Source organism: Chaetodon trifascialis, chromosome 19 (genome assembly GCF_039877785.1).
Source record: "Chaetodon trifascialis isolate fChaTrf1 chromosome 19, fChaTrf1.hap1, whole genome shotgun sequence".
Classification (NCBI taxonomy): domain Eukaryota; kingdom Metazoa; phylum Chordata; class Actinopteri; order Chaetodontiformes; family Chaetodontidae; genus Chaetodon; species Chaetodon trifascialis.
Window position 1 is genome coordinate 13,452,326 of NC_092074.1, and position 25,437 is coordinate 13,477,762.

The 25,437-nt window shown below is 43.5% G+C and overlaps 3 protein-coding genes and 1 non-coding gene across 6 annotated transcripts; 1 reads left to right on the forward strand and 3 right to left on the reverse strand.

Moving 5' to 3' along the window:
• Window positions 1-3,772: 3,772 nt before the first annotated feature.
• Window positions 3,773-5,669, reverse strand: LOC139347612 (adenosine 5'-monophosphoramidase HINT3-like). Of its 2 annotated transcripts, XM_070987329.1 has the most exons (5): window positions 5,413-5,669; window positions 5,219-5,336; window positions 4,504-4,573; window positions 4,295-4,421; window positions 3,773-4,119 (listed from the first exon to the last, which is right to left on the reverse strand). In XM_070987329.1, exons 1-5 carry the CDS (start codon window positions 5,497-5,499, stop codon window positions 4,072-4,074), a joined length of 450 nt encoding a protein of 149 aa, XP_070843430.1. In that variant the 5' UTR covers window positions 5,500-5,669; the 3' UTR covers window positions 3,773-4,071. The 2 variants fall into 2 exon arrangements, with proteins under 2 accessions (XP_070843430.1, XP_070843429.1); XM_070987328.1 differs by having other exon boundaries at window positions 4,050-4,421.
• An 846-nt stretch (window positions 5,670-6,515) lies between these two features.
• On the reverse strand, window positions 6,516-9,034 carry LOC139347610 (adenosine 5'-monophosphoramidase HINT3-like). Its single transcript, XM_070987326.1, has 5 exons — window positions 8,874-9,034; window positions 8,474-8,591; window positions 8,031-8,100; window positions 7,102-7,228; window positions 6,516-6,906 (listed from the first exon to the last, which is right to left on the reverse strand). The coding sequence occupies exons 1-5, from the start codon at window positions 8,979-8,981 to the stop codon at window positions 6,829-6,831; spliced, it is 501 nt and encodes a 166-aa protein (XP_070843427.1). The 5' UTR covers window positions 8,982-9,034; the 3' UTR covers window positions 6,516-6,828.
• Window positions 9,035-9,705: 671 nt separating this feature from the next.
• Window positions 9,706-24,785, reverse strand: ncoa7b (nuclear receptor coactivator 7b). Of its 2 annotated transcripts, none has more exons than XM_070987216.1 (17): window positions 24,543-24,785; window positions 23,453-23,633; window positions 18,836-18,993; window positions 16,617-16,687; window positions 16,377-16,484; window positions 16,186-16,287; window positions 15,909-16,034; window positions 15,646-15,830; window positions 15,048-15,169; window positions 14,203-14,796; window positions 13,938-14,109; window positions 13,615-13,762; window positions 13,240-13,365; window positions 12,980-13,132; window positions 12,513-12,608; window positions 12,360-12,433; window positions 9,706-11,347 (listed from the first exon to the last, which is right to left on the reverse strand). In XM_070987216.1, the coding sequence occupies exons 2-17, from the start codon at window positions 23,488-23,490 to the stop codon at window positions 11,212-11,214; spliced, it is 2,409 nt and encodes an 802-aa protein (XP_070843317.1). In that variant the 5' UTR covers window positions 23,491-23,633; window positions 24,543-24,785; the 3' UTR covers window positions 9,706-11,211. The 2 variants fall into 2 exon arrangements, with proteins under 2 accessions (XP_070843317.1, XP_070843316.1); XM_070987215.1 differs by having other exon boundaries at window positions 15,048-15,202; window positions 24,543-24,606.
• Window positions 24,786-24,843: 58 nt separating this feature from the next.
• trnae-cuc (transfer RNA glutamic acid (anticodon CUC)) lies at window positions 24,844-24,915 on the forward strand. The gene has a single exon. It is a non-coding gene; the product is annotated as a tRNA-Glu (tRNA).
• Window positions 24,916-25,437: the final 522 nt, after the last annotated feature.

Consider the following 25,437-nt stretch of genomic DNA (forward strand, 5'->3'; position numbering starts at 1 on the left):
GCGTTGACGCCTTGCTGATATATTCTGAATCCACCATCGCAGCGGTCCCCAACCACGGGGCCGCCCCGGGATCCGACCCGACACACACATAATAATAGTAATAATAATAATAATAATAATAATAATAATAATAATAATAATAATAACAACAACACACACACACACACACACACACACACACACACACACACACACACACACACACACTAATGATAATAACGATAATAATACTAACAACAACCCGATCTGAGCCGGGACACACACACTACTGCCAATAATAATAATGTCAACAACCCAGAACACACACCATGATGATAACAGCAATGATAATAACAGCTGGGTTAAGTCAGCTTGAATTAAAGGCATGAATCGGTTTTTCAGCATCGACCCTGGATCCGACCCGGTACCTATTCGGGTCCGACCCGGGACCGACCCGGCACCTTTTAGGGACTTTCTCAGATTGGTCCCGGAACTTATCCGGTAATTTCCTGGGGTAAGTTCCGGGTCGGTCCCGGCAATGTCCCGGGAAATTTCCGGGTCGGTCCCGGGTAAGTTCCGAGTCGGTCCGGCAATGTCCCGGGAAATTTCCGGGTTGGTCCCAGCAATGTCCAGGGAAATTTCCGGGTCGGTCCCGAGTAAGTTCCGGGTCGGTCCCGGCAATGTCCCGGGAAATTTTCGGGTCAGTACCGGCAATGTCCCGCGAAATTTATGGATCGGTCCCGTGTAAATTCCGGGATTTTGCCGGGGCGACTTGTTGCCATACCCGGGATCCGACCATGGACATGCACACACTAGTAATAATAATAACAAGCCGGCCGAGATCCGACCCGGAACACACACTAATAAAATTTCTAATATTAATAACGACAGCAACAACAATAAATAAATAAATAAATAAATAAATAAATAAATAAATAAATAAATAAATAAATAAATAATAGCCACCCGGTCCCGGATCAGTCCCCAGGACACACACAGACAGACATACACACACTGATAATGATAACAGTTACACGAAGTCAGTGCAGTAAATAGTGCGTTAGAGCAGCGGTCCCCAACCACCGGTGCCATTTCGTACCGGGCCGCACAGAGAGACTGAAAAAAAAAAAAAAGTTATTGATCATCAGAGTCTGAAAGAAGTTTTATTTTGAAAATTACCTGTGCCTTTGTGCACCTGTCAAACCGCTCGTCTCGGTGACATGATATGATTGTAAAAAAGTAAGCCCTCAAACTAGCAAAAGTGAGTAAAAAACAAACGTCTTTGGAGAGCTTCTTCGGAAAGGGGAAAGGCCAAATGATGAGACAGAAGAAGAAGAGCCTACAACTTCCAAGAAAAAGAGAGCTGCATTTAAGAGACAGTATCAGCAGTCCTACTTAAAATATGGGTTTTTGTCAGTTGATTCTCGCGCACCAAGCCCGCTCTGCGTAATATGTGGCGACAGGCACGCAAATGAGACAATGAAGCCTTTTCGTTGAAGAGAAACAAGCGCAGGGCTCCCACTAGTTACAACTACTACATTCAGGGTAATTGCGAGTTGTATTTTTAATCATTTGTTTTCTATGCCGGTCCAGCAAATTATTGCTTTACGTGAAACCGGTCCGTGGCGCAAAAAAAGGTTGGGGGCCGCTGTATTATCGGACAACAAACATCCTTTATTTCATATCATTTGACAAGAAAGAAAAGTTGCGAGGGAAATAACAGCGAATGATAATGTGCAAGCAGTAATAATCATTGCTTCTTTGTGGGATAAAGGGCGCCTGAAAACGATCTGGCCACAATAAAGACAGTTGAAGGGGCCCAGAATCCGGGGACTGGGAATGGGCCAAAGAACTGAATCTCCTTTTCAACAGATTTGATTCTATCCCCCCGGCCCCCTCTCAGCCCCTCCACTACAGCAGATCAGGTGAGGAAGGAGCTAAGGAAGATGGAGGCGGGGATGGCTACAGGCCCTGATGGCATCAGGTCCAGACTGCTCGGGGATGCAGATCAGCTCTGCAGGGTCGTTCTGCACATCTTCAAGCCAAGCCTCAGTCTGGAGAGAGTGAGAGTGTTAGAGTACTGCTGCCTGATACAACCACAAAAGTACATACTACACAAATACACACACATATAGAGTAGTAACGCACAGCTTTCAGTGATGATATTTGAAGATTTTACCAAAGTTGTACACTGGTTTCTAAAAGGAATGAGTCCTCAAGCAATTCAAATGCATTTTTTTATGTATGTTTCAGATGTTCGGGTTTGACTGAGGACAGATTACACATGAAATTGTTATCTTTTTGATGATTAAGGGGCCTCAAAGTCCCTGTCAGTCTCACTGTCAGCCAACCACCACCTGACACACTTGCTGCTGCTGCTGCTACTGTCATCTTCTTCCTCTTCCATGTCAGCATCTTCACTTACATCATCAAAACCACTGTCTGAGGAGCTGTCGTAGCTGTCAGGGTCACTGTACTCAAACTCCTCCATCTCTCTTCTGAGGCTCTTGGTGCTCTTCTCCTCTTCGCCATCATCAACTGCATCTCGAGACCACCTTTGGGATCATCCTCCAGAAGGGGTCTTCCTCCATTCGCTGGCTGATGTGCAAATTAATTTCAGCAGCTGGGTCAGCGGGGATGACTGCATCCTGTAGCCATTCAAGTCTGACAACTGGCTGCCAGAGATGTCTCTCAGCCCGTCTCCTCTTGCATTGATCCTCATATGAAACGCAGGCCCTACAAGATTCATTCAGACAGTGGTCACCATTACTGTCCAGAGCAGTAAAATAATACTCTATGCATCAGTTTTCCTTAAACAGCTTTTGTAAAGACATGCTTTGTTTGAACTTGGGTATTAAATATGCAAACATCAGAGATTTCTGTATGACTTCATAAACAAAGTTCTTACACTGATGTGCGCCTCTAAATCCACTTTCCATTTCAGACAGCGTGTATAGGTTTACACTATATGAGCAGCTTCATGACTTCACATAACAGCATGCAACATGATTAAAAATGCATTAAAGAATATTTACCTCAGCTGCTTGAGTGAGCCACCTAAAGCTGAACGCGTCCATGAGACACTCACATAAATTAACTTCACCATGAAACACTGACTGCTGTCAGAGCTGCAAGTTACACTAGTGACATCAAGTGGCTCCCAAGAAGAACTGACATGGTTATGAAAAGTGTGATGAGGAAGGCATCTTGAGTCACTGTTAATTGATGACTTGAACGTAAAACAGCATTTTATTTAAACAAGGTTCAAATGTTCTTCAGAGCAAAAACGTGCACTGAATCATTTGTATTCATCGGTATGAACAGGAGTATATTCATGAAGTGGAAAATCCCTAAAACTAAGATGTTTGACCTTTTCACAGCGGAAGAAGTTTGCAGCTGCCTTGTTACATAGATGTTGGTTCTCATGTTGAGGGACTGTAATGAGGACAATGGATCAGACAGCTCAGTCCAAATCAAAGTAATAATTGAACATCATGCTGTTGTTGCTTGGACAGCCGATTTGGTCCATTAAGAAGGCGAATTGTTTTGTGCAGCTATTTCAAGATTTGGATTTGAAAGGGTTTTACACCTCAAAATGGATCGCTCTGAATTCATTCATGGAAGATACACGAAAAAATCAGGTAAGACAAAAAGTAACAAAGCGGAGTCTACATGTAAGCTAGCTGGAGCACAGTGGCGCGTTCGATGCTAATGTTAGAAGGCTAGTGTGTTAGCATGCTAACATTTGCCACAAACCAAAGTATTGGACAAATTCGTTAACAGTCGACCTCTTGATGTTCCAAGATGAAAATTTAATGGATCAGTTGTTACAATTCATCCTGTGGGGAACATGAATGTACTTTATATACCAAATGGCAATACACCCAATAATTGTAAGAGACATTTTTACATGATTTAAGAGTGTCTCTGAGGTGCCTTAATGAAACAAACAGCTAGCTGCCAGTTTCTAAAGCTCCATCTTTCATCTGAACGGACACAAAGAACTTAAAACTGAGGTAGAAAACTGGTTTAAATTACATTCAGCGAGCCAATAAATAGCTTGAAGTGTTCACACTGTTGCACATTCAGACTTCATTTGACTTTGCCACGAATCTTCAACTGAGAGAGCACTTTGTCTACCTGCAACAGAGCAGAATTAGGACGTTAGACAGCAGTATGGTGGTTCAGTGTGATGGTGATTAAAAGTGCTATGAATAACAAATAATTAATCAATCAGTATACACTGCTAAAATCAAACAAACAGTTATTTTGTTGGCACACTGCAGCCTCTGTAGATAATGACATCATCACTCACTGTGATGAACCAGTGAGACTGAGGCCCATAGTGAAGCTGCGACTTGAAATTCATTTTACTGGCTGGAGCCAGAGCGTGGAGGTGGAGGTGTGGAACAGATGAGAATGGAGGCAGGTGAAAGCCCATCCTGGTCAGATTCAATGAAAAACACATGAGCAAAGCTTTGCAAAGGAAGTATCACACTCAGAGCTCTCAGAAAAGTGACCTACCTGATGTCAGCTAGGTCGCTGACTTTATTCCTCTCCAGTACGCTCCTTCCCATTTCTACCATCCGCTCCACTGTAAAGAAACAATCATTATGGTCCCATCACACGGTCTAAAAACTGCAGTACACAGCAGTGTTTTTGTACCTTTTACCTTTGGTTTTCACAGACGCAGTCAATAATATTGACAGTGGTGGAAGCAGTACTCAGATCTCTTACTTAAGTAAAAGTCCTGCATTCAAAACCTTACTTTAGTAAAACTACATTTAAAAGCGTTATTATTGGAGTATACTTCAAGTTCCATGTAGAACTGGATTATAGTAATTAACTAATGTGCAAGCATCACTAACGTTGCAGGAGGTAAAGATGAGATGGATTTCAGCGACTTTCAAAGCTACTTTTTGGGTATCTTAACCCATAATAATACACCATAATGCATTAATTGATTGATATTATTTATTTATGTATGTATCTGAGTCTGCAAAGTGTAGTGGAGTACAAGTATGCTGTAGTACAAAATGGAAACACTCAACTGAAATATCTTAATATTTGGTCTTAAGTACGGTACTTGAGTACATGTACAGAGTCACTCCGACTACTGGACACTGAGTTGTTCCAGAGTTATATGTGGATATTGGTGGACAACTGTCCTGTCAAACAGTATGTCATCAATGACAGCCTGCGGACTCGTCTACCTGTGCTCGCGGCCTGTCGCCCTCACCTGTCGGGATGTCATCCCTCTGGAGACTTTTGCAGTTGTCGATGTGCCTCCTGGTAACAACGAGGTAATGATGAGAGGCGCCGGGCTGTATGTCCCGGAAACAGACCAGCTCATCGTCCTGAACACACGGACAGACAGAACAAGAGTCAGGACATGTCCAGCTTCTTTAACGTGACTGAACAGCCGGTACTCACGCTGAGCAGGACTTCCGTGTCCGTCTGGTTGTTCGCTATTTGGCAGAAAGGACAGTCTTCGCTCCCAGAAGCGTCCTGAGTCCCCATTATGCGTTGTCAAAGCCGGGACCGGCGAGACCTACGAGCTGGTCGGGTTGAGTGTGAATCATCTCTGGGCGTGTTTGTGGTGAGGAGGAGCCGGGAAACCAGGCGGAGACTGCATGGAAGACATGCGGGAATAATCGGAAAAATTAACCCCCGACTGAGAAAATTCCGTGAACGCCCCTTCAAGTGGAAAGAAGTTGCTGACTTTGACGTCATGTACGGTAAATGTTTGGTTGATGGTAAGAAACTTTTCATAAATTCACGTTATAAACTTTCTGCTGGCATTGACATTAAACTGTATATTTTACTCGCTGTCAACGTAGAGTGACCTAAATTACTTAGAAAAGTTAAAATTGATCAAATCTTGTAGCAATTTTCTAACTTGAGAAACTCCGAGGAGCACGTGAAGTCGGCCCATCGCTGCGTTCAGGGGAATCGCGTAAATTCCATTTTCATTTACTTAAATCCTCAATACGACCTGTCGGACATGGCATTTGTGAGCCCACTGTACTCTGCGGTGCATGTTTGCTGTCAATTAAATACATGTACATATAAACATTTAAAATGATTGATTAAAGGAATAATTTGTCATTTTTGGGAAATACGCTCATGTGTTTTCTTTTTTGCCGTGCAAACATTAGAAGATTGACACCATGCTTTCACGCAAGAATATTCTCAATTTTTACATCTGAATCTTGGGAGGAAAGTGAATAAGTATTTACAAAAACATCGGACTGTTCCTTTAAAGTCACATTTAAAACAACTAATAATACAGTCATGTTGCACTCTCTGAAAAGCACCTTCAAAAACTTCTACATGGTACATCAGTATTAAAGAAAACTCCCTTCACTCCCAAAAAGACAAGCTCCCGGTACACACACAAATGCACAAAATTCTGCACAAAAATAATTTTAAGAGATGTCTAAACAAACATGGTGTTCAATGGTGTCAATTGTTTTCTTATATCACTGACCATAAAATACAATTAATTTCAGTTACTTTATACTGTTTATATATACATATACAACACATACAGTGCATCTTATTACTTAACAGCTCAGTTAATGTGTGTGGTCACACCTCTGCAGTCCTTCCTTTTAAAATCAATGAATTTATCTGCTTTATCGTCTCATTTACTGACTCTTCTCATCTTTCCATTTGTCTGTTTTTAATGTTGACGCTTCTGTAGTGTTTCAGACTGGTAAACATCACTCTTGCAGTCAGTGTTCTTTTGAAGCATCCTCTCCGTGTGTTTTACTCTGCTTACAAAGAGTCTCAGATGTCTGATGCAACTCTGCAATAATCCAGAAGTTCAGTGTGCGAGCTGCTGGCTCACTGGACCTGCATACAGTTCCCTAAACGACTAACTGCTGGAGCGTTATCCTTTAGACGCTTCAGCAGACATTCGTCCTGCGAAGAGAAAAGCACGGATTTTACTGAAGTATGGAAAGGACATAAGTCAGTGTATCAGTTTCTGTATTAGCATCAGATGTTTAATCATTTGTAATGACCACAATATTCTTTGTATGAGAGAATTCATAAAAAAATCTATGAAATAAAGCGTAAGAAAAGTGGAAAAGGGAATTTCTAGTTGTCAGCACTCACAGTTACAAAACGGTCGGTCCGGGGAATGAACTTATACTCCTTGTGCACTGAGATTTGGCTGGTGGGGGCGAGCACATGGAGGTGGAGGTGATCGACTGAAGTGTAGGGAGGTTGGTGGAACCCCAGCCTTTGAGAAAACAAATCAGTGCTGTGATCAGGACACTGACAGGCAAGTCAGAGTACATGTTTACGAATTCCAGAGGAGGAATGAAACACTTAAGCTTAGCTCTGAGCTTAAAGGTGCATCATACATTTCAAATAATTAGGAGCTTTTTAATTACTTAAAGCAAAAGTTGCTTTTATAGCGGAGAGTAAGATGAGAATGTTGATAGCACCACTTTTTGCTGTACAGACTGTAAAGCCCATTGAAGCATGTTGTGATTTGTGTGTCTGAGCTCTTTTTTTTCCTAGGATGGCGAAGTCATGACTCGCCCCACTCAGCCTCTGACTGGCTAGCACTTGTTGCCTTTGTTTGTTGTGTTGCTTGAGTTTAGGCACGAGGAGTGGGATTGGTCAGGGTTAGAGTAAGAATATCAGGTAAGCCAATCAGAGGCAGAGATGGGTGGATAATGCCTTCACCATCCTGGGAAAAAAATATTGGCTCCATATTTAACGTACCGATCTGAGATCCGTGTCTCATCTAACTCTCCAGCAACAAGTGCATAAAACATATTTACTATTTTAACTATTACTTTAAACTTTGTGTTAATCAAAGCAGAAATAGATTATTTTCATTTGATTAATTGCTAAGTAGTTTGGTCTATAAAATGTCAGAAAATGCTGGCAATTATTTTAATAGCTGACAGCTAATCAATTAATCATTGCAGCTCTAAATTTAAGGTGAAGAAAAACACACACACACACACACACACACACACACACACACACACACACACACACACACACACACACAACATGTCTTCATCTACCTCATGTCCTTCATATCAGTGATCCCCTGGTCTTTTAGTACAGCTTTTCCCATCTCAGCCATCCGTGTAACTGTCGGATAAATGCCTTGATTATTTTATTTTAAAAAAACCTGCCTCATTTAAATTTGTACGCAGCATGAAGTGGCTTAAATATCAACTTATTAAACTGAAGCAGTTGAGGAAGAAGTTCTGTAAGTAACGGTGGCAAGGCAAGCAGAAGTCTAAGTATTAGTAAATGTAATACTAGCAGTGGTACTGTTATAGTGCTAGTTTAAGCAGCAGCGGTGCCACTTGTAGTAGTGTCCTACTGCAAGCAGCTACAGTAGTAAGAGTGTTAGTAGCAGCAATAGTAGGTACAGCAGCAGTAGCACTATGGGTAGAAGTGGTGTTTCAGTGGTATTTGCAGTACTAACAGTATTTAGTACTGCTCCTCTGTAACTTACTGAGGCCGATGTGTCCCCAGTGCAGCGAGAAGCAGCTGTGTATGTGCTGTTTGGGTACAACCAGGTAATGATGAGGAGCAGCAGGGGAGATGTCCCTGAAACACACCAACTCCTCGTTCTGTTAGAGGAAGTATAGAAAGGACGTTAACCGATGGGCCGTGAATGCAGCATTTGTTGTAACTACAGTAAAGGTGAGGATTGTGATGAGGAGTGTGTGTCAGACTGTTTAATGGCGTTTCTCTCACTCAGTTAGAAGTTAAACCAGACTTCTGAAGTTTATCCAACAACACTAAGCCTCCCTGCATCAGCAGGATCAAGGTAAACTTCCCCTGTTCCCACCTGTTAAACCCGCCGATACAAAGGTTTCCTCTGCTGTATCTGTCATGCAGTCATGGCTTACCTTTTTAATCACTTCCGTTTCATCGTCTCGATCGTCGGCTATCAAACAGAAAATACAAGTTTCATCTATTTCTTTATGTGAGTCTTCGTAAGTCTTCTTTCTCGCCATGTTTTGATGCTCTACCGGACGGTTGGTTGTTTCCTGAACTCGCCGTTAGTGTTGTAAACACAGTGTTGCCTCACGGGTTACCCGCGTGCCAAAGATCGTCTGTGTTCGCGAAGATGGTTCACTGATTGTCTTTCTACGTGCTCTGCATCCCCACATCAAACACCGGGGGCGGAGGCATGAAGGCTGTCAAATGGGCATCTTTTATTGGCTTTTCAAAGCATACTGGCATGTGAGGATAGTCTTGTATGCCTCGCAAACTCTAATAAATAAATGAGTAATAGAATGAAATGTAATCTAGAAGGGAAACATGTGCATTTCTTACTTATAGCCAGATTTGTTTTAATATGATAAATGCGTGGTGCCTGAAAACGGAGGTAGAGTGAAACCTCATTATCATCTGCACTGCAGCTAATCACCTTTTTGTTCCTTTCAAATGAATTAATTCTAATTAATTCTGAAAGTGAGTCCATTTTAATCTAATGAGTTCTTCATCCTCTCAATTTGTGATATTAGACAAGACAACAACTTCCCGCTATTACATCCAGTGTCCTAATGTAATTTGATTACAGTAAATCTTATGTCACCATACCTATGATACGAAGATGCTGTGAGGCTTCTGGTAATATTCAAGAAACATCTGTTATATTAATATAATCTGGACATTAAATCCCACTGAATGGCAAAGAAATCTAAATTAACATGTGGACATAAACAACACGACCCGTTTTCATATATGTATATATTTAACATTTATTTAGGTTTAAATGTGGTTGCAATAACAACACAATAAATAGATCCTTAGTGATATTACAGACCACAGCAGTTTTGGATTCACAAGAAATAATTACTCAGGGAGCATTCACAGTTACAACACCGAACAGCTAAACACAACAAAGCTCATTTTCACATGAAGCGGTAACTGGCATTAGTCGATAGTATGGCAGGTATCATAACAGTGGTGTCAGACGTTTGTGGTATTGCATATTCATGCACTACAAGCCCGTGTCAGATACACAGGAGATCAGTGAACATATTTCTTTTCCATGTTAGTAGATCTGAATTTTTAGTTAGTGGCATACCAGAGTGCAAAAACAGAAAATCCCTTTTTCCAGCCATTTTTAAGCAAGGCAGAAGCTGACCTGTGGTCCAACAGGAAGCTTCCCTCCTGTAGTGGTGATCAGACGACATTCACTGACATGTTCACACTGAAGAAGTGCTTAATTACGTAGGGCCACGACGCGGCGTTGACTGTCGATTAATCCTGTAGTGCAAAGTGACATCATGATAAACTTCTACTGGCTGTGACTCAAATGAAAATGAAAGATTTCAAAATAAGTCTGCGCACGATATGAATTCAATACTGACAAATGTCATTTTTAGTGCTTGTTGGGTCCAATGACAAACAAATATTTAACATAATGTTTCTATAAAAGTACAACCATTAAAAATAACAACTGAACATTATTGATAAAAAAACAATGTAAAAATAAAATATAAAATGTAAATGTTTTGGTCTGTACGGGGGAATGAAGTCATCATATGTAGGTAAGAGGAAATGGAACATTCTCACTCAGTTCATCCAAAACTCAAAATAAGGGAACACGATGGCCTTCAGGGGAAGTGCAACACTTCCATTGTAAACAATTAGAGATATTTCCCCGCTGTGAAAGTAAATTTAATAGTGGAGGATCCAAAAAAAAAATCTCCCTGGCAATTTCATTGCGTTGTTAAAAAAAAAAAAAAAAAAAAGATCCCTCCAAATGTCTTCGGTTCACAATCCTGTACATTACCAAACATACAAATTACATCAACCATTATTTCCATACAGATTAACCTACAGCATTATGGGACACTTCTTTGAAACTCACTTCGACAGAAACACCAGCAGCCTTCCTCTTCTCTCCCCTCATAAGCTTACGGTGAGGTAAGGCCGGGAAAGCTGGAGACATTGTCGGATGTCTAAGGCAGCCAATGAACTGACAGCTTTAACGCTAGGATGAATCGGGGATAAAACAGGTCAACCTACCTGCAGGTCAAACCCACCATAAAACACGCTACAGAAGACTTCCCGTTCTGTTTACAGCACAGGCTGCTTTCCGTCTCCTCTCACAGAACATTTAGTGTCGTTGTGGGGCAGCTAGTTGCCTCCAAGTGGTGCAGAAAAGACTTGGGGGTGTTTGAGGGTTCAGAGCAGAGAGAAAATGTGTAGATGTAGCTGAAGCAGTTGAGGCTACTCAAAGGTCCAGACCTCCAGACTGTGGATGTTGAAGTCCTGCTGAGCGGAGAGCGGCTGGTTGTTGAAGGTGGCACATTTGGTGGTGGTGCCTCGGTACAGCTCGGCGTCCAGCCACAGACCCAGTTGACCTCTGCAGAGGAGGGGACAAAGGGACAGAAAACATGCGCTCATTACAAACCAAATTCCAAAGCAGGCGAGCCACTGTGTGAAACACTAATAAAAGCAGAATGCAATGATTTACTAATCCTTCTCAACCTCTCCAAAACATACAGCTTCAATTTTTATAAATATGTGCTTATTCTGCTGCATGGTGGCGCAGCAGGTAGTGCGCGTGCCTCACAGCAAGAAGGTCGCCGGTTTGATTCCCGGGTCGGGCCTTTCTGTGTGAAGTTTGCATGTTCTTCCCGTGCATGCGTGGGTTCTCTGCGGGCACTCCGGCTTCCTCCCACAGACCAAAAACTTCCTCCCACAGACCAAAAACATGCTCATTAGGTTGACTGGTGACTCTAAATTGCCCCTAGGTGTGAGTGTGAGTATGAATGGTTGTGTGTATATGCCCTGCGATCGGCTGGCGACCGGTCCAGGGTGTAGCCCGCCTCCCATACAGGTTTTGGAGCAACATATGCTGCCACCCATCCTTCTGTTTCAGGGATGTCCCTGCTTATTCCAGCAAGACAATATAAGGCCATATTCTGCGCGTGTTATGACAGCGAGGCTTGCAGGTACTAGACCGGCCTGCCTGCAGTCCAGACCTGTCTCCCACTGAAAATGTGTGGTGCATTATGAAGACCAAACCTCGGAGTGTTGAAATGAAGTCGTATATCAAGCAAGAATGAGAACGAATTTCACTTTAAAACTTCAACAATTAGTGTCCTCCCTTCTCAAACACTTCCTGAGTGTTGTTAAAAGAACAGGTGATGTCACACAGAGGTAAACACGCCAACTTTCTGCAGCTTGTTGCAGGCATTAAATACAGAATGAGTGTATATTTACAAAATGTTTGAACACTAAATATCTTGTCTTTGGACTATATTCAATTGAATATAAGTCAAGAACAATTTCTGTATTCATTTTGGTTTTATCCTGAGTACCAATTTTTTGAAATCTGAGTTGTATTTTGATTAGCTGATAGATCTGCTTACCCTCCTCCTCCCATCTGCAGAGAATCTGTATTGCCTTTCACAAAGTAAGAATTGTCCCCCGTCCAGCGGTACACCTGAAAACAGAGCGCCAACAATTAGTCCGATATCGTCATTTGAGGAATACAGCTAAGTGCTCTTCAACTTGGCACAAACCTTGATCTCAGGACAGAAGCTGTAGAGGAATGTCTCTCCTGTGCCGTAGCAGTGTTCACTCACTCTGAAGGGATGTGTCGAGAACGCCCCGAATATCTGTGATCAGATGCAATTTAAGGATGAAACGAGTGTTTGCTTAGAAATAATAATCATAAACTAACAGTTAAAGCCACCATGTGAGTGTTTAATAGCACACATTTTTACTATAGTGCATTCTTTGATAACACCACAAGGAGTCGCCAAAGTCAGACATCTTTTAATGTTACATAATGCATCTAAATGACGATTAAACACAAGAAAAGAAATTTCCCACTGATTATCTAGTAGAAACAGCACACACAGAATCTACTGTGTTCTGTAAAAATGCATTCATTCATGTTTTTGCAGAATTAAAATCAAATCAGGAATGTGTTGGCGATGTGCATTGAGCCCATAAACACTACTATCACAGGAAAAACAGTACGGACCTGGTTGTCCATGTCTTTGATGACCAGCAGCACAGGACTGTCCACGTCTGCCAGGCTCCTGTAGAGAGTCTTCAGACTGGTCCCATGTTTCACAGTGCTGTAGGTCAGCCTCCAGGGGTAACCCTGCACACGGGCTGGCAAGCGACAGGCGAGCTGGAGGGCAAACACATCATCAGATCATGACGAGGCTCCTTGAAATTTCATTGTTTTCTTGTTAGCACGCGTGTAACTTCACGTGGTTAGCAGCCGGCGGCATGTACCTTCTCGATGTGTGTGTCCTGCAGCAGATCACTGGTATCACTGAGCATGGGCAGTGCATCCATAGACAAGTCTCCGTCACAACTGCCAAAACTCTGCCTGCGCTTAGCCTCATCAATCGTGATGATCTTGGAGCAGAAGAAGCATACGAGCAAGTCAAAGAGAAATCAATGACACGAGACCTTCTCTGCAAAACAGGTCATAAATGGAACTCATTTCAAAGCGTCTGAGGCCTCAAGCTACGCTGCAAAAACATGGCATTAACACTGCCTGTAATGACTGTAATAGAAACGTCAGTAAACACACAGTGACAGTGTTTATTCTCTGATGTAAACGGAGGGAAGCGAGTGGGCTACTTGCGTCTGTACTGAGCTCACCTCCCAGCTGCAAGATGCAGGGTCACTGAAGAAGTTGTCTATCATGTCCAGCTCGTCTTTCTCCACCACAACAAAGCCATGCTCCCGAGCCTCCTTCCCGTACACATCGGGAGACCACTGGACGAAGAACGCGTACAGATGGTCCACCCTGGAAGACAGACAGACAGACAGACACACACACACACACACACACACACACACACACACACACACACACACACACACACACACACACACACACACACACACACACACATACACATTAAGGCCACTATGATAGTGTACTGCATGGTATTATTTATTAATGTAACAGCTATTCTCACCTTTCTTGTGGCACAGCAAACCAGTACTCTGGCTGTTTGCCCCGCCCCCCAAATGAGTGGGCGGGACTTGAGGTCATTCCAGAGGCGAAGGACTTCCTCATTGGCTTTCCCACTTTGAAGCACAGGAACATAGGCGGGTTTTTACTCTTCTCCTCTGATGACAAAAGCATGTCTGTAGACATTCAAACAGAGGACGAACGTTAGTATCCGGTCGCATTAACTGTGACAAATCAACAAGATTTAATGTCGAGTTTATGATTCCTACCTTCTATTGGCGCCTGCATCCTCTCCAGCAGCCAGGACTTCACCTCTGCCTCATAGCTCTTCCTCTGTCTCTCCTCTTCACTGAGTTCAGCTCCACCTCCTGGCCTGTCTGGGCTTTGTCTCTTCGGGCTTGAGTTCTCACAAACCTCCGAAGCGTCCTTCAGACTCAACGTCCTGTTTTGGTCCACTGGTGCGCTGATTGTTTTATCATGTGCACCATTTAGCAGCTCACTGGTCCCTTTCGGTTTTAGATCTTTGGTTTCAGTTACCTCTTGGTTTGTGGGTTTCCCACCCTGTTTTTCAGTCTCTGAAGAGGATTGTACTGTCTCTCCATCCTCAATGGAGCTGGTCTGGGCTACGCCCTCGTCCTCTTCATCATCCAGCTTCCCTTTAGTTTGACAAACTGTTGACTTGTCCTGGGAGTCTCCTCGGCCTAGGCAGTTTGGTCCTACTTCCTGGTGGTCTCTGCTGACGATGCTGGGCGTTTTGGAGGACGTCCCCTCCGCCTCTTCAGTGCTCCCATTGACAGTTGGCTCCAATTCTGTGAATCCTTCATCTGACGGAGACTTCTCTGTCTGCTCACCCTCTGTGCTACCTGGTATGGAGAAAATAACATCAAAGACATCTTCATTATTCAGCAGTTAATTTGCAGATCCAGTTTACTACCAAAGAAGTTTATGAACACCCACAAATATGCACATCTAAGATGCTGGAACAAGTGAATTTTTGGTATTTTTGCTTCCATGATGATGATGACCTGATTCATTAGGAAGAGGATCACATTGGGGCTTGGACTCAGTCAGTCAGTTTCACAACGCATATCAACAGTGGATGACATGACGTTACCAGTTTCTGAGAGGGTTGATTCGATGTCGTCCAAGATGATTGGTCGCTTTGAATCGAGAGCTTCATAGCGGCTGAAGGGGTTTAGATCCCGCTCTGACGGCAGTTGCTCCCACTCGCCGGGCCTGTACACAGGACACAAATCCTGGGGTAGGTCTCTGTGGGGTCACGGGGCATCACACAAACCGCGCCGCAAACGAAGGATAAAAATGAAAAGGGGAAAAAACAAAAAAAAGTCCAACAAAAATTATGAGTGAGCAGAATGATAGAAAATGAAAGAAAACAAATGTGATGCAAAAGAGCACATGACTCAAACAAATGTAGCGATTAATGGGGAACAAATCAAAAAATCAATATGAACAATTGCAGAACTAGAACAACTAGAATGTGAAACGTTTTTCAATCAGAACTAACATGATGTGGTAAAGAGGCCGATGTGAAAGTCCTGGAAAACGAAAAGGTTTCGTACAAACAGTTTTACTCTTCACAAGAAGAGAAACTGGAAGGAGGAACAAGAAAGGAGAAATCGGAGCTGAGAACTGGAAGGGGAGCGGTTACAAAAGAGGGAGATGAAGAAAGTGAGACGGCGTGGAGCTCTTACGACGGCAGAGCATCTTTGAGCTTCATGCGCGACACGTCGTCGTACAGCGCCACGGAGACCACCTCCTCCATGGGGCAGATCAGGCCGTACTCCTCGCAGCCGTGCTCGATCACCAGGGGGTCTGACTTGTGGGGGTCGAACATGATGTTGTTGGGCGTCACAATCAGCACGCCTCCCACCACTCCCTGCAGTTATAACACAAAGAGACAGATGACACTAGTGTTTGATTAGAGCCTGACTATCATATTCTCCCAGCTTCTTACCATGCCATCGGTGAAATATTTGCAGCTCATCTTGATGAATTTAACCGCCGCTGGGCTGTCGTCCTCTGAGTTTGGGGAGAGCTCACGCCGGAGGGACTTTCCTGACATGCAGTTTGAAACACCGTCCTGCAGGAAGTGACAAGCACACGTCTCAGACCTGAATGTTTTGCTTGTATTTAGTCTTAGATAACAATCGTGTTGAATTTATACGTTATCTATGATTTGATTTTTAACAAATGTCTGCCGTCTGCAACATATTGAATCCTTTTCTTCTTACATGTGATGCGTTCTCTGATAAGCCATTTGTGAAGGAGGGATCGGAGGAACTCTGAGACTTCTGGTCACTTCCTGACTGGCTCACGTCAGGGACAAACAGCTTCTGTAATAACAACGATGGACCGCCAATGGTGAGCCAGTCAGAGCACTAATGAGGGGGGTGAAGCGGTGGTTACTGTGCTACTGCCTCACCTGGCCGGGATAGACACTGCGAGAGAAGAGCTTGTTCAGCTGGACCAGTTTGTTTGGGGTGATGTTGAACTTGAGCGCGATGCTGTTGAGAGAGTCATTAGGTCCCACCTGTAGAGGAGATCAAATCATGTGTTTCTAAATGCTCGCAGGTCAAAATACTATATAAAACAAACCTTTCTACTAATAAACTCTGGCCATATCTTACACCTTCAAGTGTGTTATCACTATAGTTTCACTCACAATGAACTCCACTGTCCCCGGTGGCTTCCTCTTCTCCCTCTTTGCCTGGTTTTTACTTTTACAGCCATCATCTACAGAGGAAACAGAAAATGAGACAATGGCAAGTTAAACAAAACATGATTATTCTTTCACACTCGTCATATTATATTTTCTATATGTATTTTTAATAATTCAGTGACTCAAAGTTTCTAAAATAAACATAAAGAATGAAAGCACCGTCCAGTGAGGGTGCAACAGAGATGACCTTATAACGACTTTTTCAGACCGTATCAGTGCCTGTTTGTCCCCTGTCATTATCCAGCCTTAAAACACACATGTGCTGAAGCAGTTATCATAAAACACACGCAAACAATCTGACCCTTGTAGTAGACAAGGTCCACAGTCAGCACTTTCTTCTTGCCAAGAACACAGAAGCTATTAGTGTACCACTCCCTGACTGCGTAATTACACTGCTGCCTCCTCCGTGGAAACCGAGGGCATGACTAAGCATTAGACAGCTAGACTCCAGCAGCTCTTTACTGTACCGAGCATCAAAGACCAGACCGCCGTCACTTCTCATTCATATGCACATAAAATCAGACAAGGAGCTTGTACATGTATGTATGTATATGAATATACAGTGTATGTATGTAACCTTAAGAGTTATGTTAGTTGTTAAACTGCAAAGCATATTTGATCTGATGTGTTGCAGGTAATGCTGTTGTCTTATTAAAACACACACTGCAGAGTTTGCACAGCTGGATGACCCACTGCACGCATGACAGGGGGCTGTTATCACTTTCAGTATAAAGGAGCTAGTGATGATTTGTGTTCACCTCGGTAGCCTCACCTGATATGATAGCATGATGCGCAACCAAGGCCGCCTTAATGCACGGGCTTACCTGGGCTGAAGCCCAGGGGCCCATGGAGTTTAGGGGCCTGTCATTTTTGGGATAAATTAGCATTAAAAGTCAAATTGTTATGTAACTTGTCAGTTTTCCTGTCAATCACATTATGTGCAAATTTGAGACTGATCTAAATTAACCCGTTGCCACCATGCCCAACCCCGCCCCCCTATGTGTCAATCTGGTCACGCTTCACCACTTTGATAGAGAGACAGGTGTAAGATGTCGGCCAAAAAAAAGTTCGAGAGTGGTGCTTCCAAAAGAAAATCGGCTCGTGACAAACAGAACAGGGAGAGAAATTCACGAGTTAGACGGCGCTTTTAGTAGTGACCCGGGCCTCTGGGGAAATGACTTTGACCGGCCATGCTCTGTCACTGGTGCTGTGTGTGTGTGTGTGTGTGTGTGTGTGTGTGTGTGTGTGTGTGTGTGTGTGTGTGTGTGTGTGTGTGTGTGTGTGTGTGTGTGTTGGGGGGGGGCTAACAGTAGGTTAAGGCGGCCCTGTGCGCGACGCTCATAATGTAGCGTTGGAGTAATAGTTTTTCTAGGTTAGCTTCAGTTCATTGACAATTAGCTTGCACTGACACTGAAAGAATGTGCACACTGAGTTCAGTAGCCTGATGATACAATCTGGCTGATAACAAATTAGCACCACAGGCCCCGAAACAAGCCATTTTCTCCTGTGTTTGAAAAAATCCTAACCCTCAAAAAAAGTCATAGTAATGGCAAAGATGCTCAGATTTTATGTCATTTTTAAGCTGTGCAAAGGCATCATAGCATTCTTTGAGACTGAACTCCAGCACCAGCTCTTATTGCTCACACACACTGTGAAAACAGTGGCTTCAAGTCATCATCAACTGTAAAACAGTACAGGATAAAGGTTATGCAACTTCCTGTTTAAAACTGCTGAGATTGTTCCCAGCACTGAGGACCCTTGTGCTGCAGATCAGCCAGATGGTAATCATTTTAAATCACAGAGCAGGGGAAAAGAAATCGACGCGGACAGTATAACCCTGATTCCAAAACAGCTGGGACGTAAACAAAACAGAATGAAATCATTTTCGCTCACACGCAGCCCTGCGCTCCCTGATCAGAGCCATCGTTTTACACAACTGCTCCTGTGTAGACGGACAACTGAAGACAAAGGTTGAAAACACACAAGAGACCGTCTCCTGTCACACAACCCAATTCCAAAGAAGCTGTGTGAATAAAAACAGAATGCAATCATTTGTAAATGAACTTTCGAAGTTTTTTTTTCCTATTTATACTATTCTTTATGTTTATGCTATTCATGTGTATGTGAGGGCAACGTCTGTGAGTATTTCATGCAGGTCCTACCTGAGCCTGCAGGTGGCTTTGCCGTTACTCTCTGCAGGTCTGGCTTCTTGTTGTGGTCGCTATCATTTGGGACGTCTGGGCAGGAGATGATTGCCGGGCTCTGCTCATTCACGCTCTTCTCAGACTGGCTCTGCTTGAGCTGCCTCCGCCTCTTCAGCCTGATGGGACGCCAGTGGAGACACACTTATTCACATCTACTCGGCGAGTAGAATCAAGAACGCTCAGGTGCAAAAGTGGCCATTTGATCACTCACATTATAACTTTTTCAGGTTGGGATCAATATACAGTATGTACGATCATGTGCACAGGCATATAGTTGAAGGGTAGATTTGCTTTGATGCCAGGTGAAGCAGAGAACACACACAGACTTTGGGGGGATTAAACATGTTCAGACAAACTCCTTTGATAGTCTAAATCTCTGCCGGAGGGGAGAAGCTCAAACTCTGCGTACAGAGGATGAACAGCACTCTGTAGAATGACTCTGAAAGAGCTCTCTTATGTAAAATGTGAGACAGATCAGACATTTTAACACCAGTGATCTTACTGGTAACTTTGAATACATGTTACAACCTGTTCTTGTAATCTACTGAGGGATTACCAAACCAAGTAATAACAGAGAAGGTGATGACAGACTCGACCAGTAGACCAGTAGAAAAGAGTCAGGAGTTTACTAAACACACCACAAACCAAGGGAGCTTCCACAGGAAGTGCAGGTGACGCTGGGCTGCGACTGTTGTCATTGAACGTTAGCTTATTATCGTGTATATTTGTACCATTGAACCTGTTCAATGATCTGACCCTTACTGAGTGACTGAATGGGAGTGTTGGACTTCCTTCTAAAATTTACACACATATCTTGAGTTTTGTTTGCGTTCAAAGTGATAAACCACTGAGCCATCGCGTTGGAAAAGGCTGACCGAAACAGCAAAATGACGAAAACCTTTCTCGATTTGGCAAAATGGTTTTAACGCTTGCTTGAGAGAGTTGATACGCTTTAGTGGGAGATGCAACTTCTGATGGAAGTTGACACTTCCTGCTGTCGTTCATCATTAACAGGACGGTCATCTTCTGCATTTTTGGACAGCGGCTCAGTCGGGGCTGGGGCTCTCATTAAATCTTGGTTTGATGGAGTGACACTGCACATCAAGTGGAGTGGTAGAAAATTTCCAACTCGTCTGATCAACTTATTCCTTGTCAGATTGAAATTTGATAATTCTGACTTCTGCTAATAGCACTGCTTCAAGCTAACCTTCTGTCCAGGTGCTGCTGTTGTGCTCAAAGTTACTGCATCAAGCTTTTCTTCTCTCTTTGCTTTGTTGCGTCAGCTGTTTTCTCCTCTCAGGCAGTCCTTTCCCCCGTTTAATCATTGATAGGCACGGCGATGATGTAACAGCATCTCCAGACCCTGCTGGGGTTCATTAAGGGGGAACACTGCAGTGCAGTGGAACCTCAGGTTAGTGGTGCACTTAAGGATAATGCCAGCTCTTTGCCCCACTGAAACACTGAGTGTGGATATGAGTATGTTTAGAAAAGATACGACCAAATTGATTTATCAGAAGTTTGGAGCGATGGGGGTGGTGCCGCTCTGCACAGCCTTAGAAGAGCTAAAAGAAAAAATGAAAGACAAGCGTTTTAAGCGTTCAAGTGCCTTAATGGAAAGGCAAGAGTGGGTCGATAAGGCTGCAGACAGATGGAGCTCAGGCCTCTGCTACAGCCTCAGGTCGCTCTCCCACTTTTAACTGATGCGACGCACACATGGTAGTGATCTCAGGAATCTGCAGTGCCATTCTAAACAACACCGTCTGGTTCACTCTGGGCCATTTTGCAGAGTGTGAGTCTGACTTTGAACTGAGAAAATGAATGAGGAAAATAGGCGCCCTTCGGTATTTTGCAGTATGGATGTTTAGATGAACTGTGATTGTTTGTGTTCATTTCTTTTACCCATCAAGCACATTTCAATTGTTTGCAATATTTTGTATATTTATGGTACTGGTGGAATTTTATTATTGAATGCAATGTTAACGTTGGAACTTCATTGTTTTCTGGATGAAGTCGAGCTGCCAACACGGCCTCATTTGACTATGTTTCCAAGGCAACAACTAATTGGGTTCCCAGTAGAAAAATAAACTGCTGCAGTCCACACAATATTAATATTGTTGCTTTTAGGATATTTCTGTTTTACTTTGACTTTGTTTTCACAGTTGCTTCACTGGAAAATGAATCTGTGAAATAGCAGCTCTCTTGCAGACACTAGCAGGTTTTCCTTCAGGATATTTCTTCATTGCAGTGCTCACTTTACCCCCTTTCTTGTGGCACAAAGGCATCCCCAAAGCATGATGCCGCACCAGGCTTCATGATTTAAAACGTGGATTTCCACTGATGTGCACCTTCCACCAAAAACATGGCCACAATCAGAGTTTTCTTCTCATCAGATGAAAGAACTTTCTCCCACTCTGACTGGCAGGCTCCTACATATCTTCTGGCAAACACCGGCAACAATTGCAGCGTTGCTGCAGTGTCTCGCTGTATCAGCCATAGTGCTCTGGGTCTGCCCTGCGCCTCTTGGTGGTTTGTGCACCGCCTGTCCCTGGCAAATTTCTAATCTCTCCATTTTTTATGCATGATCTTAGTGCATTCACTGTATGTTCAGTGCCTTTAAATCTCCATAACCTTGTCACATATTTGTTTGGAGTAGTTTTTGCTGCTTCAAAGTTCGCTTTCATTTCAGTGAACTGAAGGAGCAGCACAGCAGCTGAACCGTCCAGATATTTAACCTAAAAGCACTTGACACACCTTCATATAGTCTCAATTTAATTCGCTAGTTCTAGAAACATATCACCTGTCACATTATGGTAGTTAATACTTTGATGCATTGGCCTTTGCCATTTTGTCAGGAAGTGAGGCAGCGTGTGGTGCAGCAAGCAGAAGAGCTACATGTTACAGCAGCTGTGTTGGAAGACAAGACTGTTTTTCCATCCTCACATGTTCAATCGGGGCAGAACATGGCTGTCGGTCTTTACAGCAGTAGAGGTCTGCAGGAGTCTGATCCAGTATTGATCTCTGTTGTTTTGCTGCTCACCCCCGACTAGTCTGCAAAACACCACGTCTAATTCAGCTCAAAGCCTGCATCCCAGTAATTAGAGAGCGACTGAAATGCGACGCCATTGCAAAATAATTTCTCTCTGCGCAACGTGACATTTCCAACATAAGCCAATCAAATCAGGAAAACACAAGACAAAATGCTGGTTTGTACCAGGCTGTCAGGAAAGCCTGGGAGTAACCCGAGACATTATACGAAAGAATAAAGGCCATTAGGCTACACTGCATTACCTCACAACATGAAGTACACACTCAACAACTCCGATATCGAGCACACTCACCAGGCGAGTGCTGCCTTTCGCTCTGCCTCTGGGCCTTAAAGAAGCAAATGTTTCGGACAAGTTATGGAAATGTTTTTCATGCTATGATACCCCGTTTATGTAGAAAAGGCCAGTCAAGGTGGGATAAATGAAGCAGAACGACTATATTAAGGTTTTTTAGACACATTCAAGCCACATGACACAGAGGTACACTCCTTCATCATGTCTACCCGCGTACATCATTCACTCTGCTCTCCAAAATGAACACGTTCATCTGCAGACGTCAGAAAGAAAGGGCTGCTTGACGTCCGTGACCAGCCGACGGCTGTCGCTCTATGCACCGTAGCCGTGACGAGCCCCTTTCCACACATTTCCTACTATCATGTTTCCCAGTGCCGCCACAAACCAATTTTAAAGTCGGCAGGATCCCACTGGGCCAATTCCTGAAAGAAGTCTGACGCATGGCTTAGATAATATGTATCAGCTGGGTGCAGCTCACAGACAGGTGACTTAACAGCGCTGATCCATGATAAAGAAAAAGGGTGGGAATAAAGAATTAAATAATGCACCTTGACGGCAGAATGTCAACATGTAAACGACCACGCAGCACAATGGAAAAGCCCCGACAGACAAGGCACTTGTTGGTAGAAAAAATGTATTTTGGACTTTACCCTGCAGATATTACAAGAGCCAAAAGACTTCCTTCCAACACATACAGATATACATAGATATAGATCTAGAATAACATTTGGGTGAGAAAGCCTGACCTATCAGTGCTCATCGTTCATTCAACTTCATGATAATAATAGGAAATTTAATAAATAAAGTCATTTCAGAGAGCATTTGGAGGAAACCCAACTCTAACTGTACTGTGACATTAATGCAGACGTAAGCTGGGTGTCATGACTCACTCGTATCAACAATTACTATGACAGAATTTCTGAGCAGCTGATAAGTCACCGTGATGACCGTGATCGCTCCAAATTGCTCAACATCTTGTCCGATACTAATTCTGCACATATATTTACACTTTCGTTTACAGTTTCCCCATCTGTGATTTTCAGGAAATAACCATGAATGCAAACCGAAATATCTACACTCATCCAGGAGGTGATGACACATTCAGTGTGAAAGCAAGTTACTGCAAGCACTAAAAATGCAGATTATTGAGAGAGAGATGCTGTAACTTCACATTAGTTTTGCTGCATGACAAATACCTGAATTAAAAGTGAAGCACACAAAACAAACAGTCTCTTACCTTGCAAAATATCCCGGCTTCCTGTCTCTCTTCTCCATCAGGCCAGGGTCCTAAATCTGCACGCAGTCGAACTCATCCATACAAGCGCCCACCCTTACACACCCCCTCAGTGTGTCCCAGCCAGCAGACACAACTCTGGAAGATCACCTCTCGCGCTGTGCTCTCACACTTCTCTCTTGTCCTGCAGAGGAAATAAGTGAGGGGATTAGCAGGCTCGCCGGGTGCCTCCTCACTCAGCGACACTCACATGAATGCAAAAGCCCAATAACGGATGGTGGAGCCTCATCAGGCTGAGTGGAGGGCGATGAAAGCATCCTATAATAAGCATGTCAGGCCACTCAGCTGACAATGGCTGACCAACAGGATGGAAAACGTCTTCACATCTGCTTGTATTTAATGCCGCTACGGTAAACATGTGTTGTATTATGTCATTATGCTTCATCGCGTCTGTTTTGAGCAGCATCAGTTCGGGAATCCAGTTAATGTAAACATTCAGACCACCGGGGCTACACGGACAGCTAGCTGTGAAATCACAGGAATGAACGAAAACGAAACAAGCGGTTACACGTCTACCACACACACAAAAGAGCACAAACCAGGCAACTGAAGTTCATCCACGTGTAGCCTGAAGGTATTATATAACAGGTACATGGCTAATCAGAGAGGAAACGCTAAATCTGAAGCAACGTTACCACACCTAGCTACATTTTTCTCTGTGTTGGAGCTTCCTCTGTGAACCATTGACCAGCCTCTTCTTAAGGTGCAGCACTGAGAAAAATATATCCAATTATGCTAATGCTAATACCGACAGGTCTGAGCAAACACAGGCACAGCGAACAAGGTTCAGTCTTCCAGCTGACCTGACAGCTGATGCTAACTGTGCTAGCTAGCCACTTTGTTTACAGGACAATAGCAACCTGGTGGAGACGGTAAGGATATTTTATTCGGCTGAGCCTCTCGTCCGTTCTCTGTAAATAAAGTATTCCAATCCACGCAATGCGGCCGAACCCTGACGCCAAACTCTCACGTTCAACGACGCAATGAAATGCTAAATTTGACAGAAAAACAGGTAGCGAAATTGCCCACGTACCTTGCGTGCATCCCCCAAAGAGCTAGCGGTTAATGTTAAAATCAAAATGAAGCCTCCCTTCACGACGCCCTCTGGTGTCCTATGCGCTGTAAAAACACAAATAAGATTAATGTTACCAGCTACTAAATTGTGCTATGGAGGTATAAACGGAGGCATAAATCTCCACGTAGCTAAAGTGAGCTCAGGTAGGCTGAAGAGTTGAGTTGGTTGATATTACACACACGATATGGAAAACAGAAATACACAGTAATACCTTGGTACACAGTTAAAAGCAAATCTGATCGGTGATGAAGTAACGTTGTCCCTGGTGGTCTAGTGGTTAGGATTCGGCGCTCTCACCGCCGCGGCCCGGGTTCGATTCCCGGTCAGGGAACAATCCTTTTCGCATTATCCCTTCACCCTTTTCTTTAGCTGTAAACGTTTTAAAGCCACCTCGAGACACTGTCATTTCTGCACTCTCGTAAACTACACGACACAACCCTCAATATATTTCCCTAAACATAACCAAGCAGCTTTGATGCCTACACGGTAACGTTTCGAGGATACATCACCCAGTAGGCGTCTCCTGGAGCTCCTGTGAGTCCGCAGATACACCCGCTTGTCATGATCGCTTCCCATGCTAATAATGAAGTGTACCGCTAGGTGGCGCCAGTTCACAACAAATTGAAAACACAGCTCGAAACAGGGGGTCTGCAAGCAATGGAAGAGGGCCTCCTGCGTCATGTATATAGAACAGTCCATACATGAAAAGTATTGTACATTAAAATAGTGTATACCATAAGAACCCTGTAACTTACATGAGCTGTTTAATTTGCTTTTCTGAGTCAGTGTGTTTGAAGAGTAAAGATGCCCTTTTCACTGCAACATTTCATACTGAGAGGACAGGGGTGAGGGA

Bases quoted from the DNA above. Each gene is read 5' to 3' on its own strand.
- LOC139347612 (XM_070987328.1), bottom strand. From the start codon at position 5,499: ATGGGGACTCAGGACGCTTCTGGGAGCGAAGACTGTCCTTTCTGCCAA. The intron at 5,337-5,412 runs GTGAGTACCGGC...CCGTGTGTTCAG, and splicing joins ACACGGAAGTCCTGCTCAGC to GACGATGAGCTGGTCTGTTT. The intron at 4,422-4,503 runs GTAGGTCACTTT...GAATCTGACCAG, and splicing joins AGCGACCTAGCTGACATCAG to GATGGGCTTTCACCTGCCTC.
- LOC139347610 (XM_070987326.1), bottom strand. From the start codon at position 8,981: ATGGCGAGAAAGAAGACTTACGAAGACTCACATAAAGAAATAGATGAA. The intron at 8,592-8,873 runs GTAAGCCATGAC...TTCCTCTAACAG, and splicing joins AAACGGAAGTGATTAAAAAG to AACGAGGAGTTGGTGTGTTT. The intron at 6,907-7,101 runs GTGAGTGCTGAC...TTCTCTTCGCAG, and splicing joins GGACCGACCGTTTTGTAACT to GACGAATGTCTGCTGAAGCG.
- ncoa7b (XM_070987215.1), bottom strand. From the start codon at position 23,490: ATGGAGAAGAGAGACAGGAAGCCGGGATATTTTGCAAG. The intron at 14,110-14,202 runs GTAGGAATCATA...GAATGTCTACAG, and splicing joins GATGCAGGCGCCAATAGAAG to ACATGCTTTTGTCATCAGAG. The intron at 12,434-12,512 runs GTTTGTGCCAAG...CTCTGTTTTCAG, and splicing joins GCTTCTGTCCTGAGATCAAG to GTGTACCGCTGGACGGGGGA.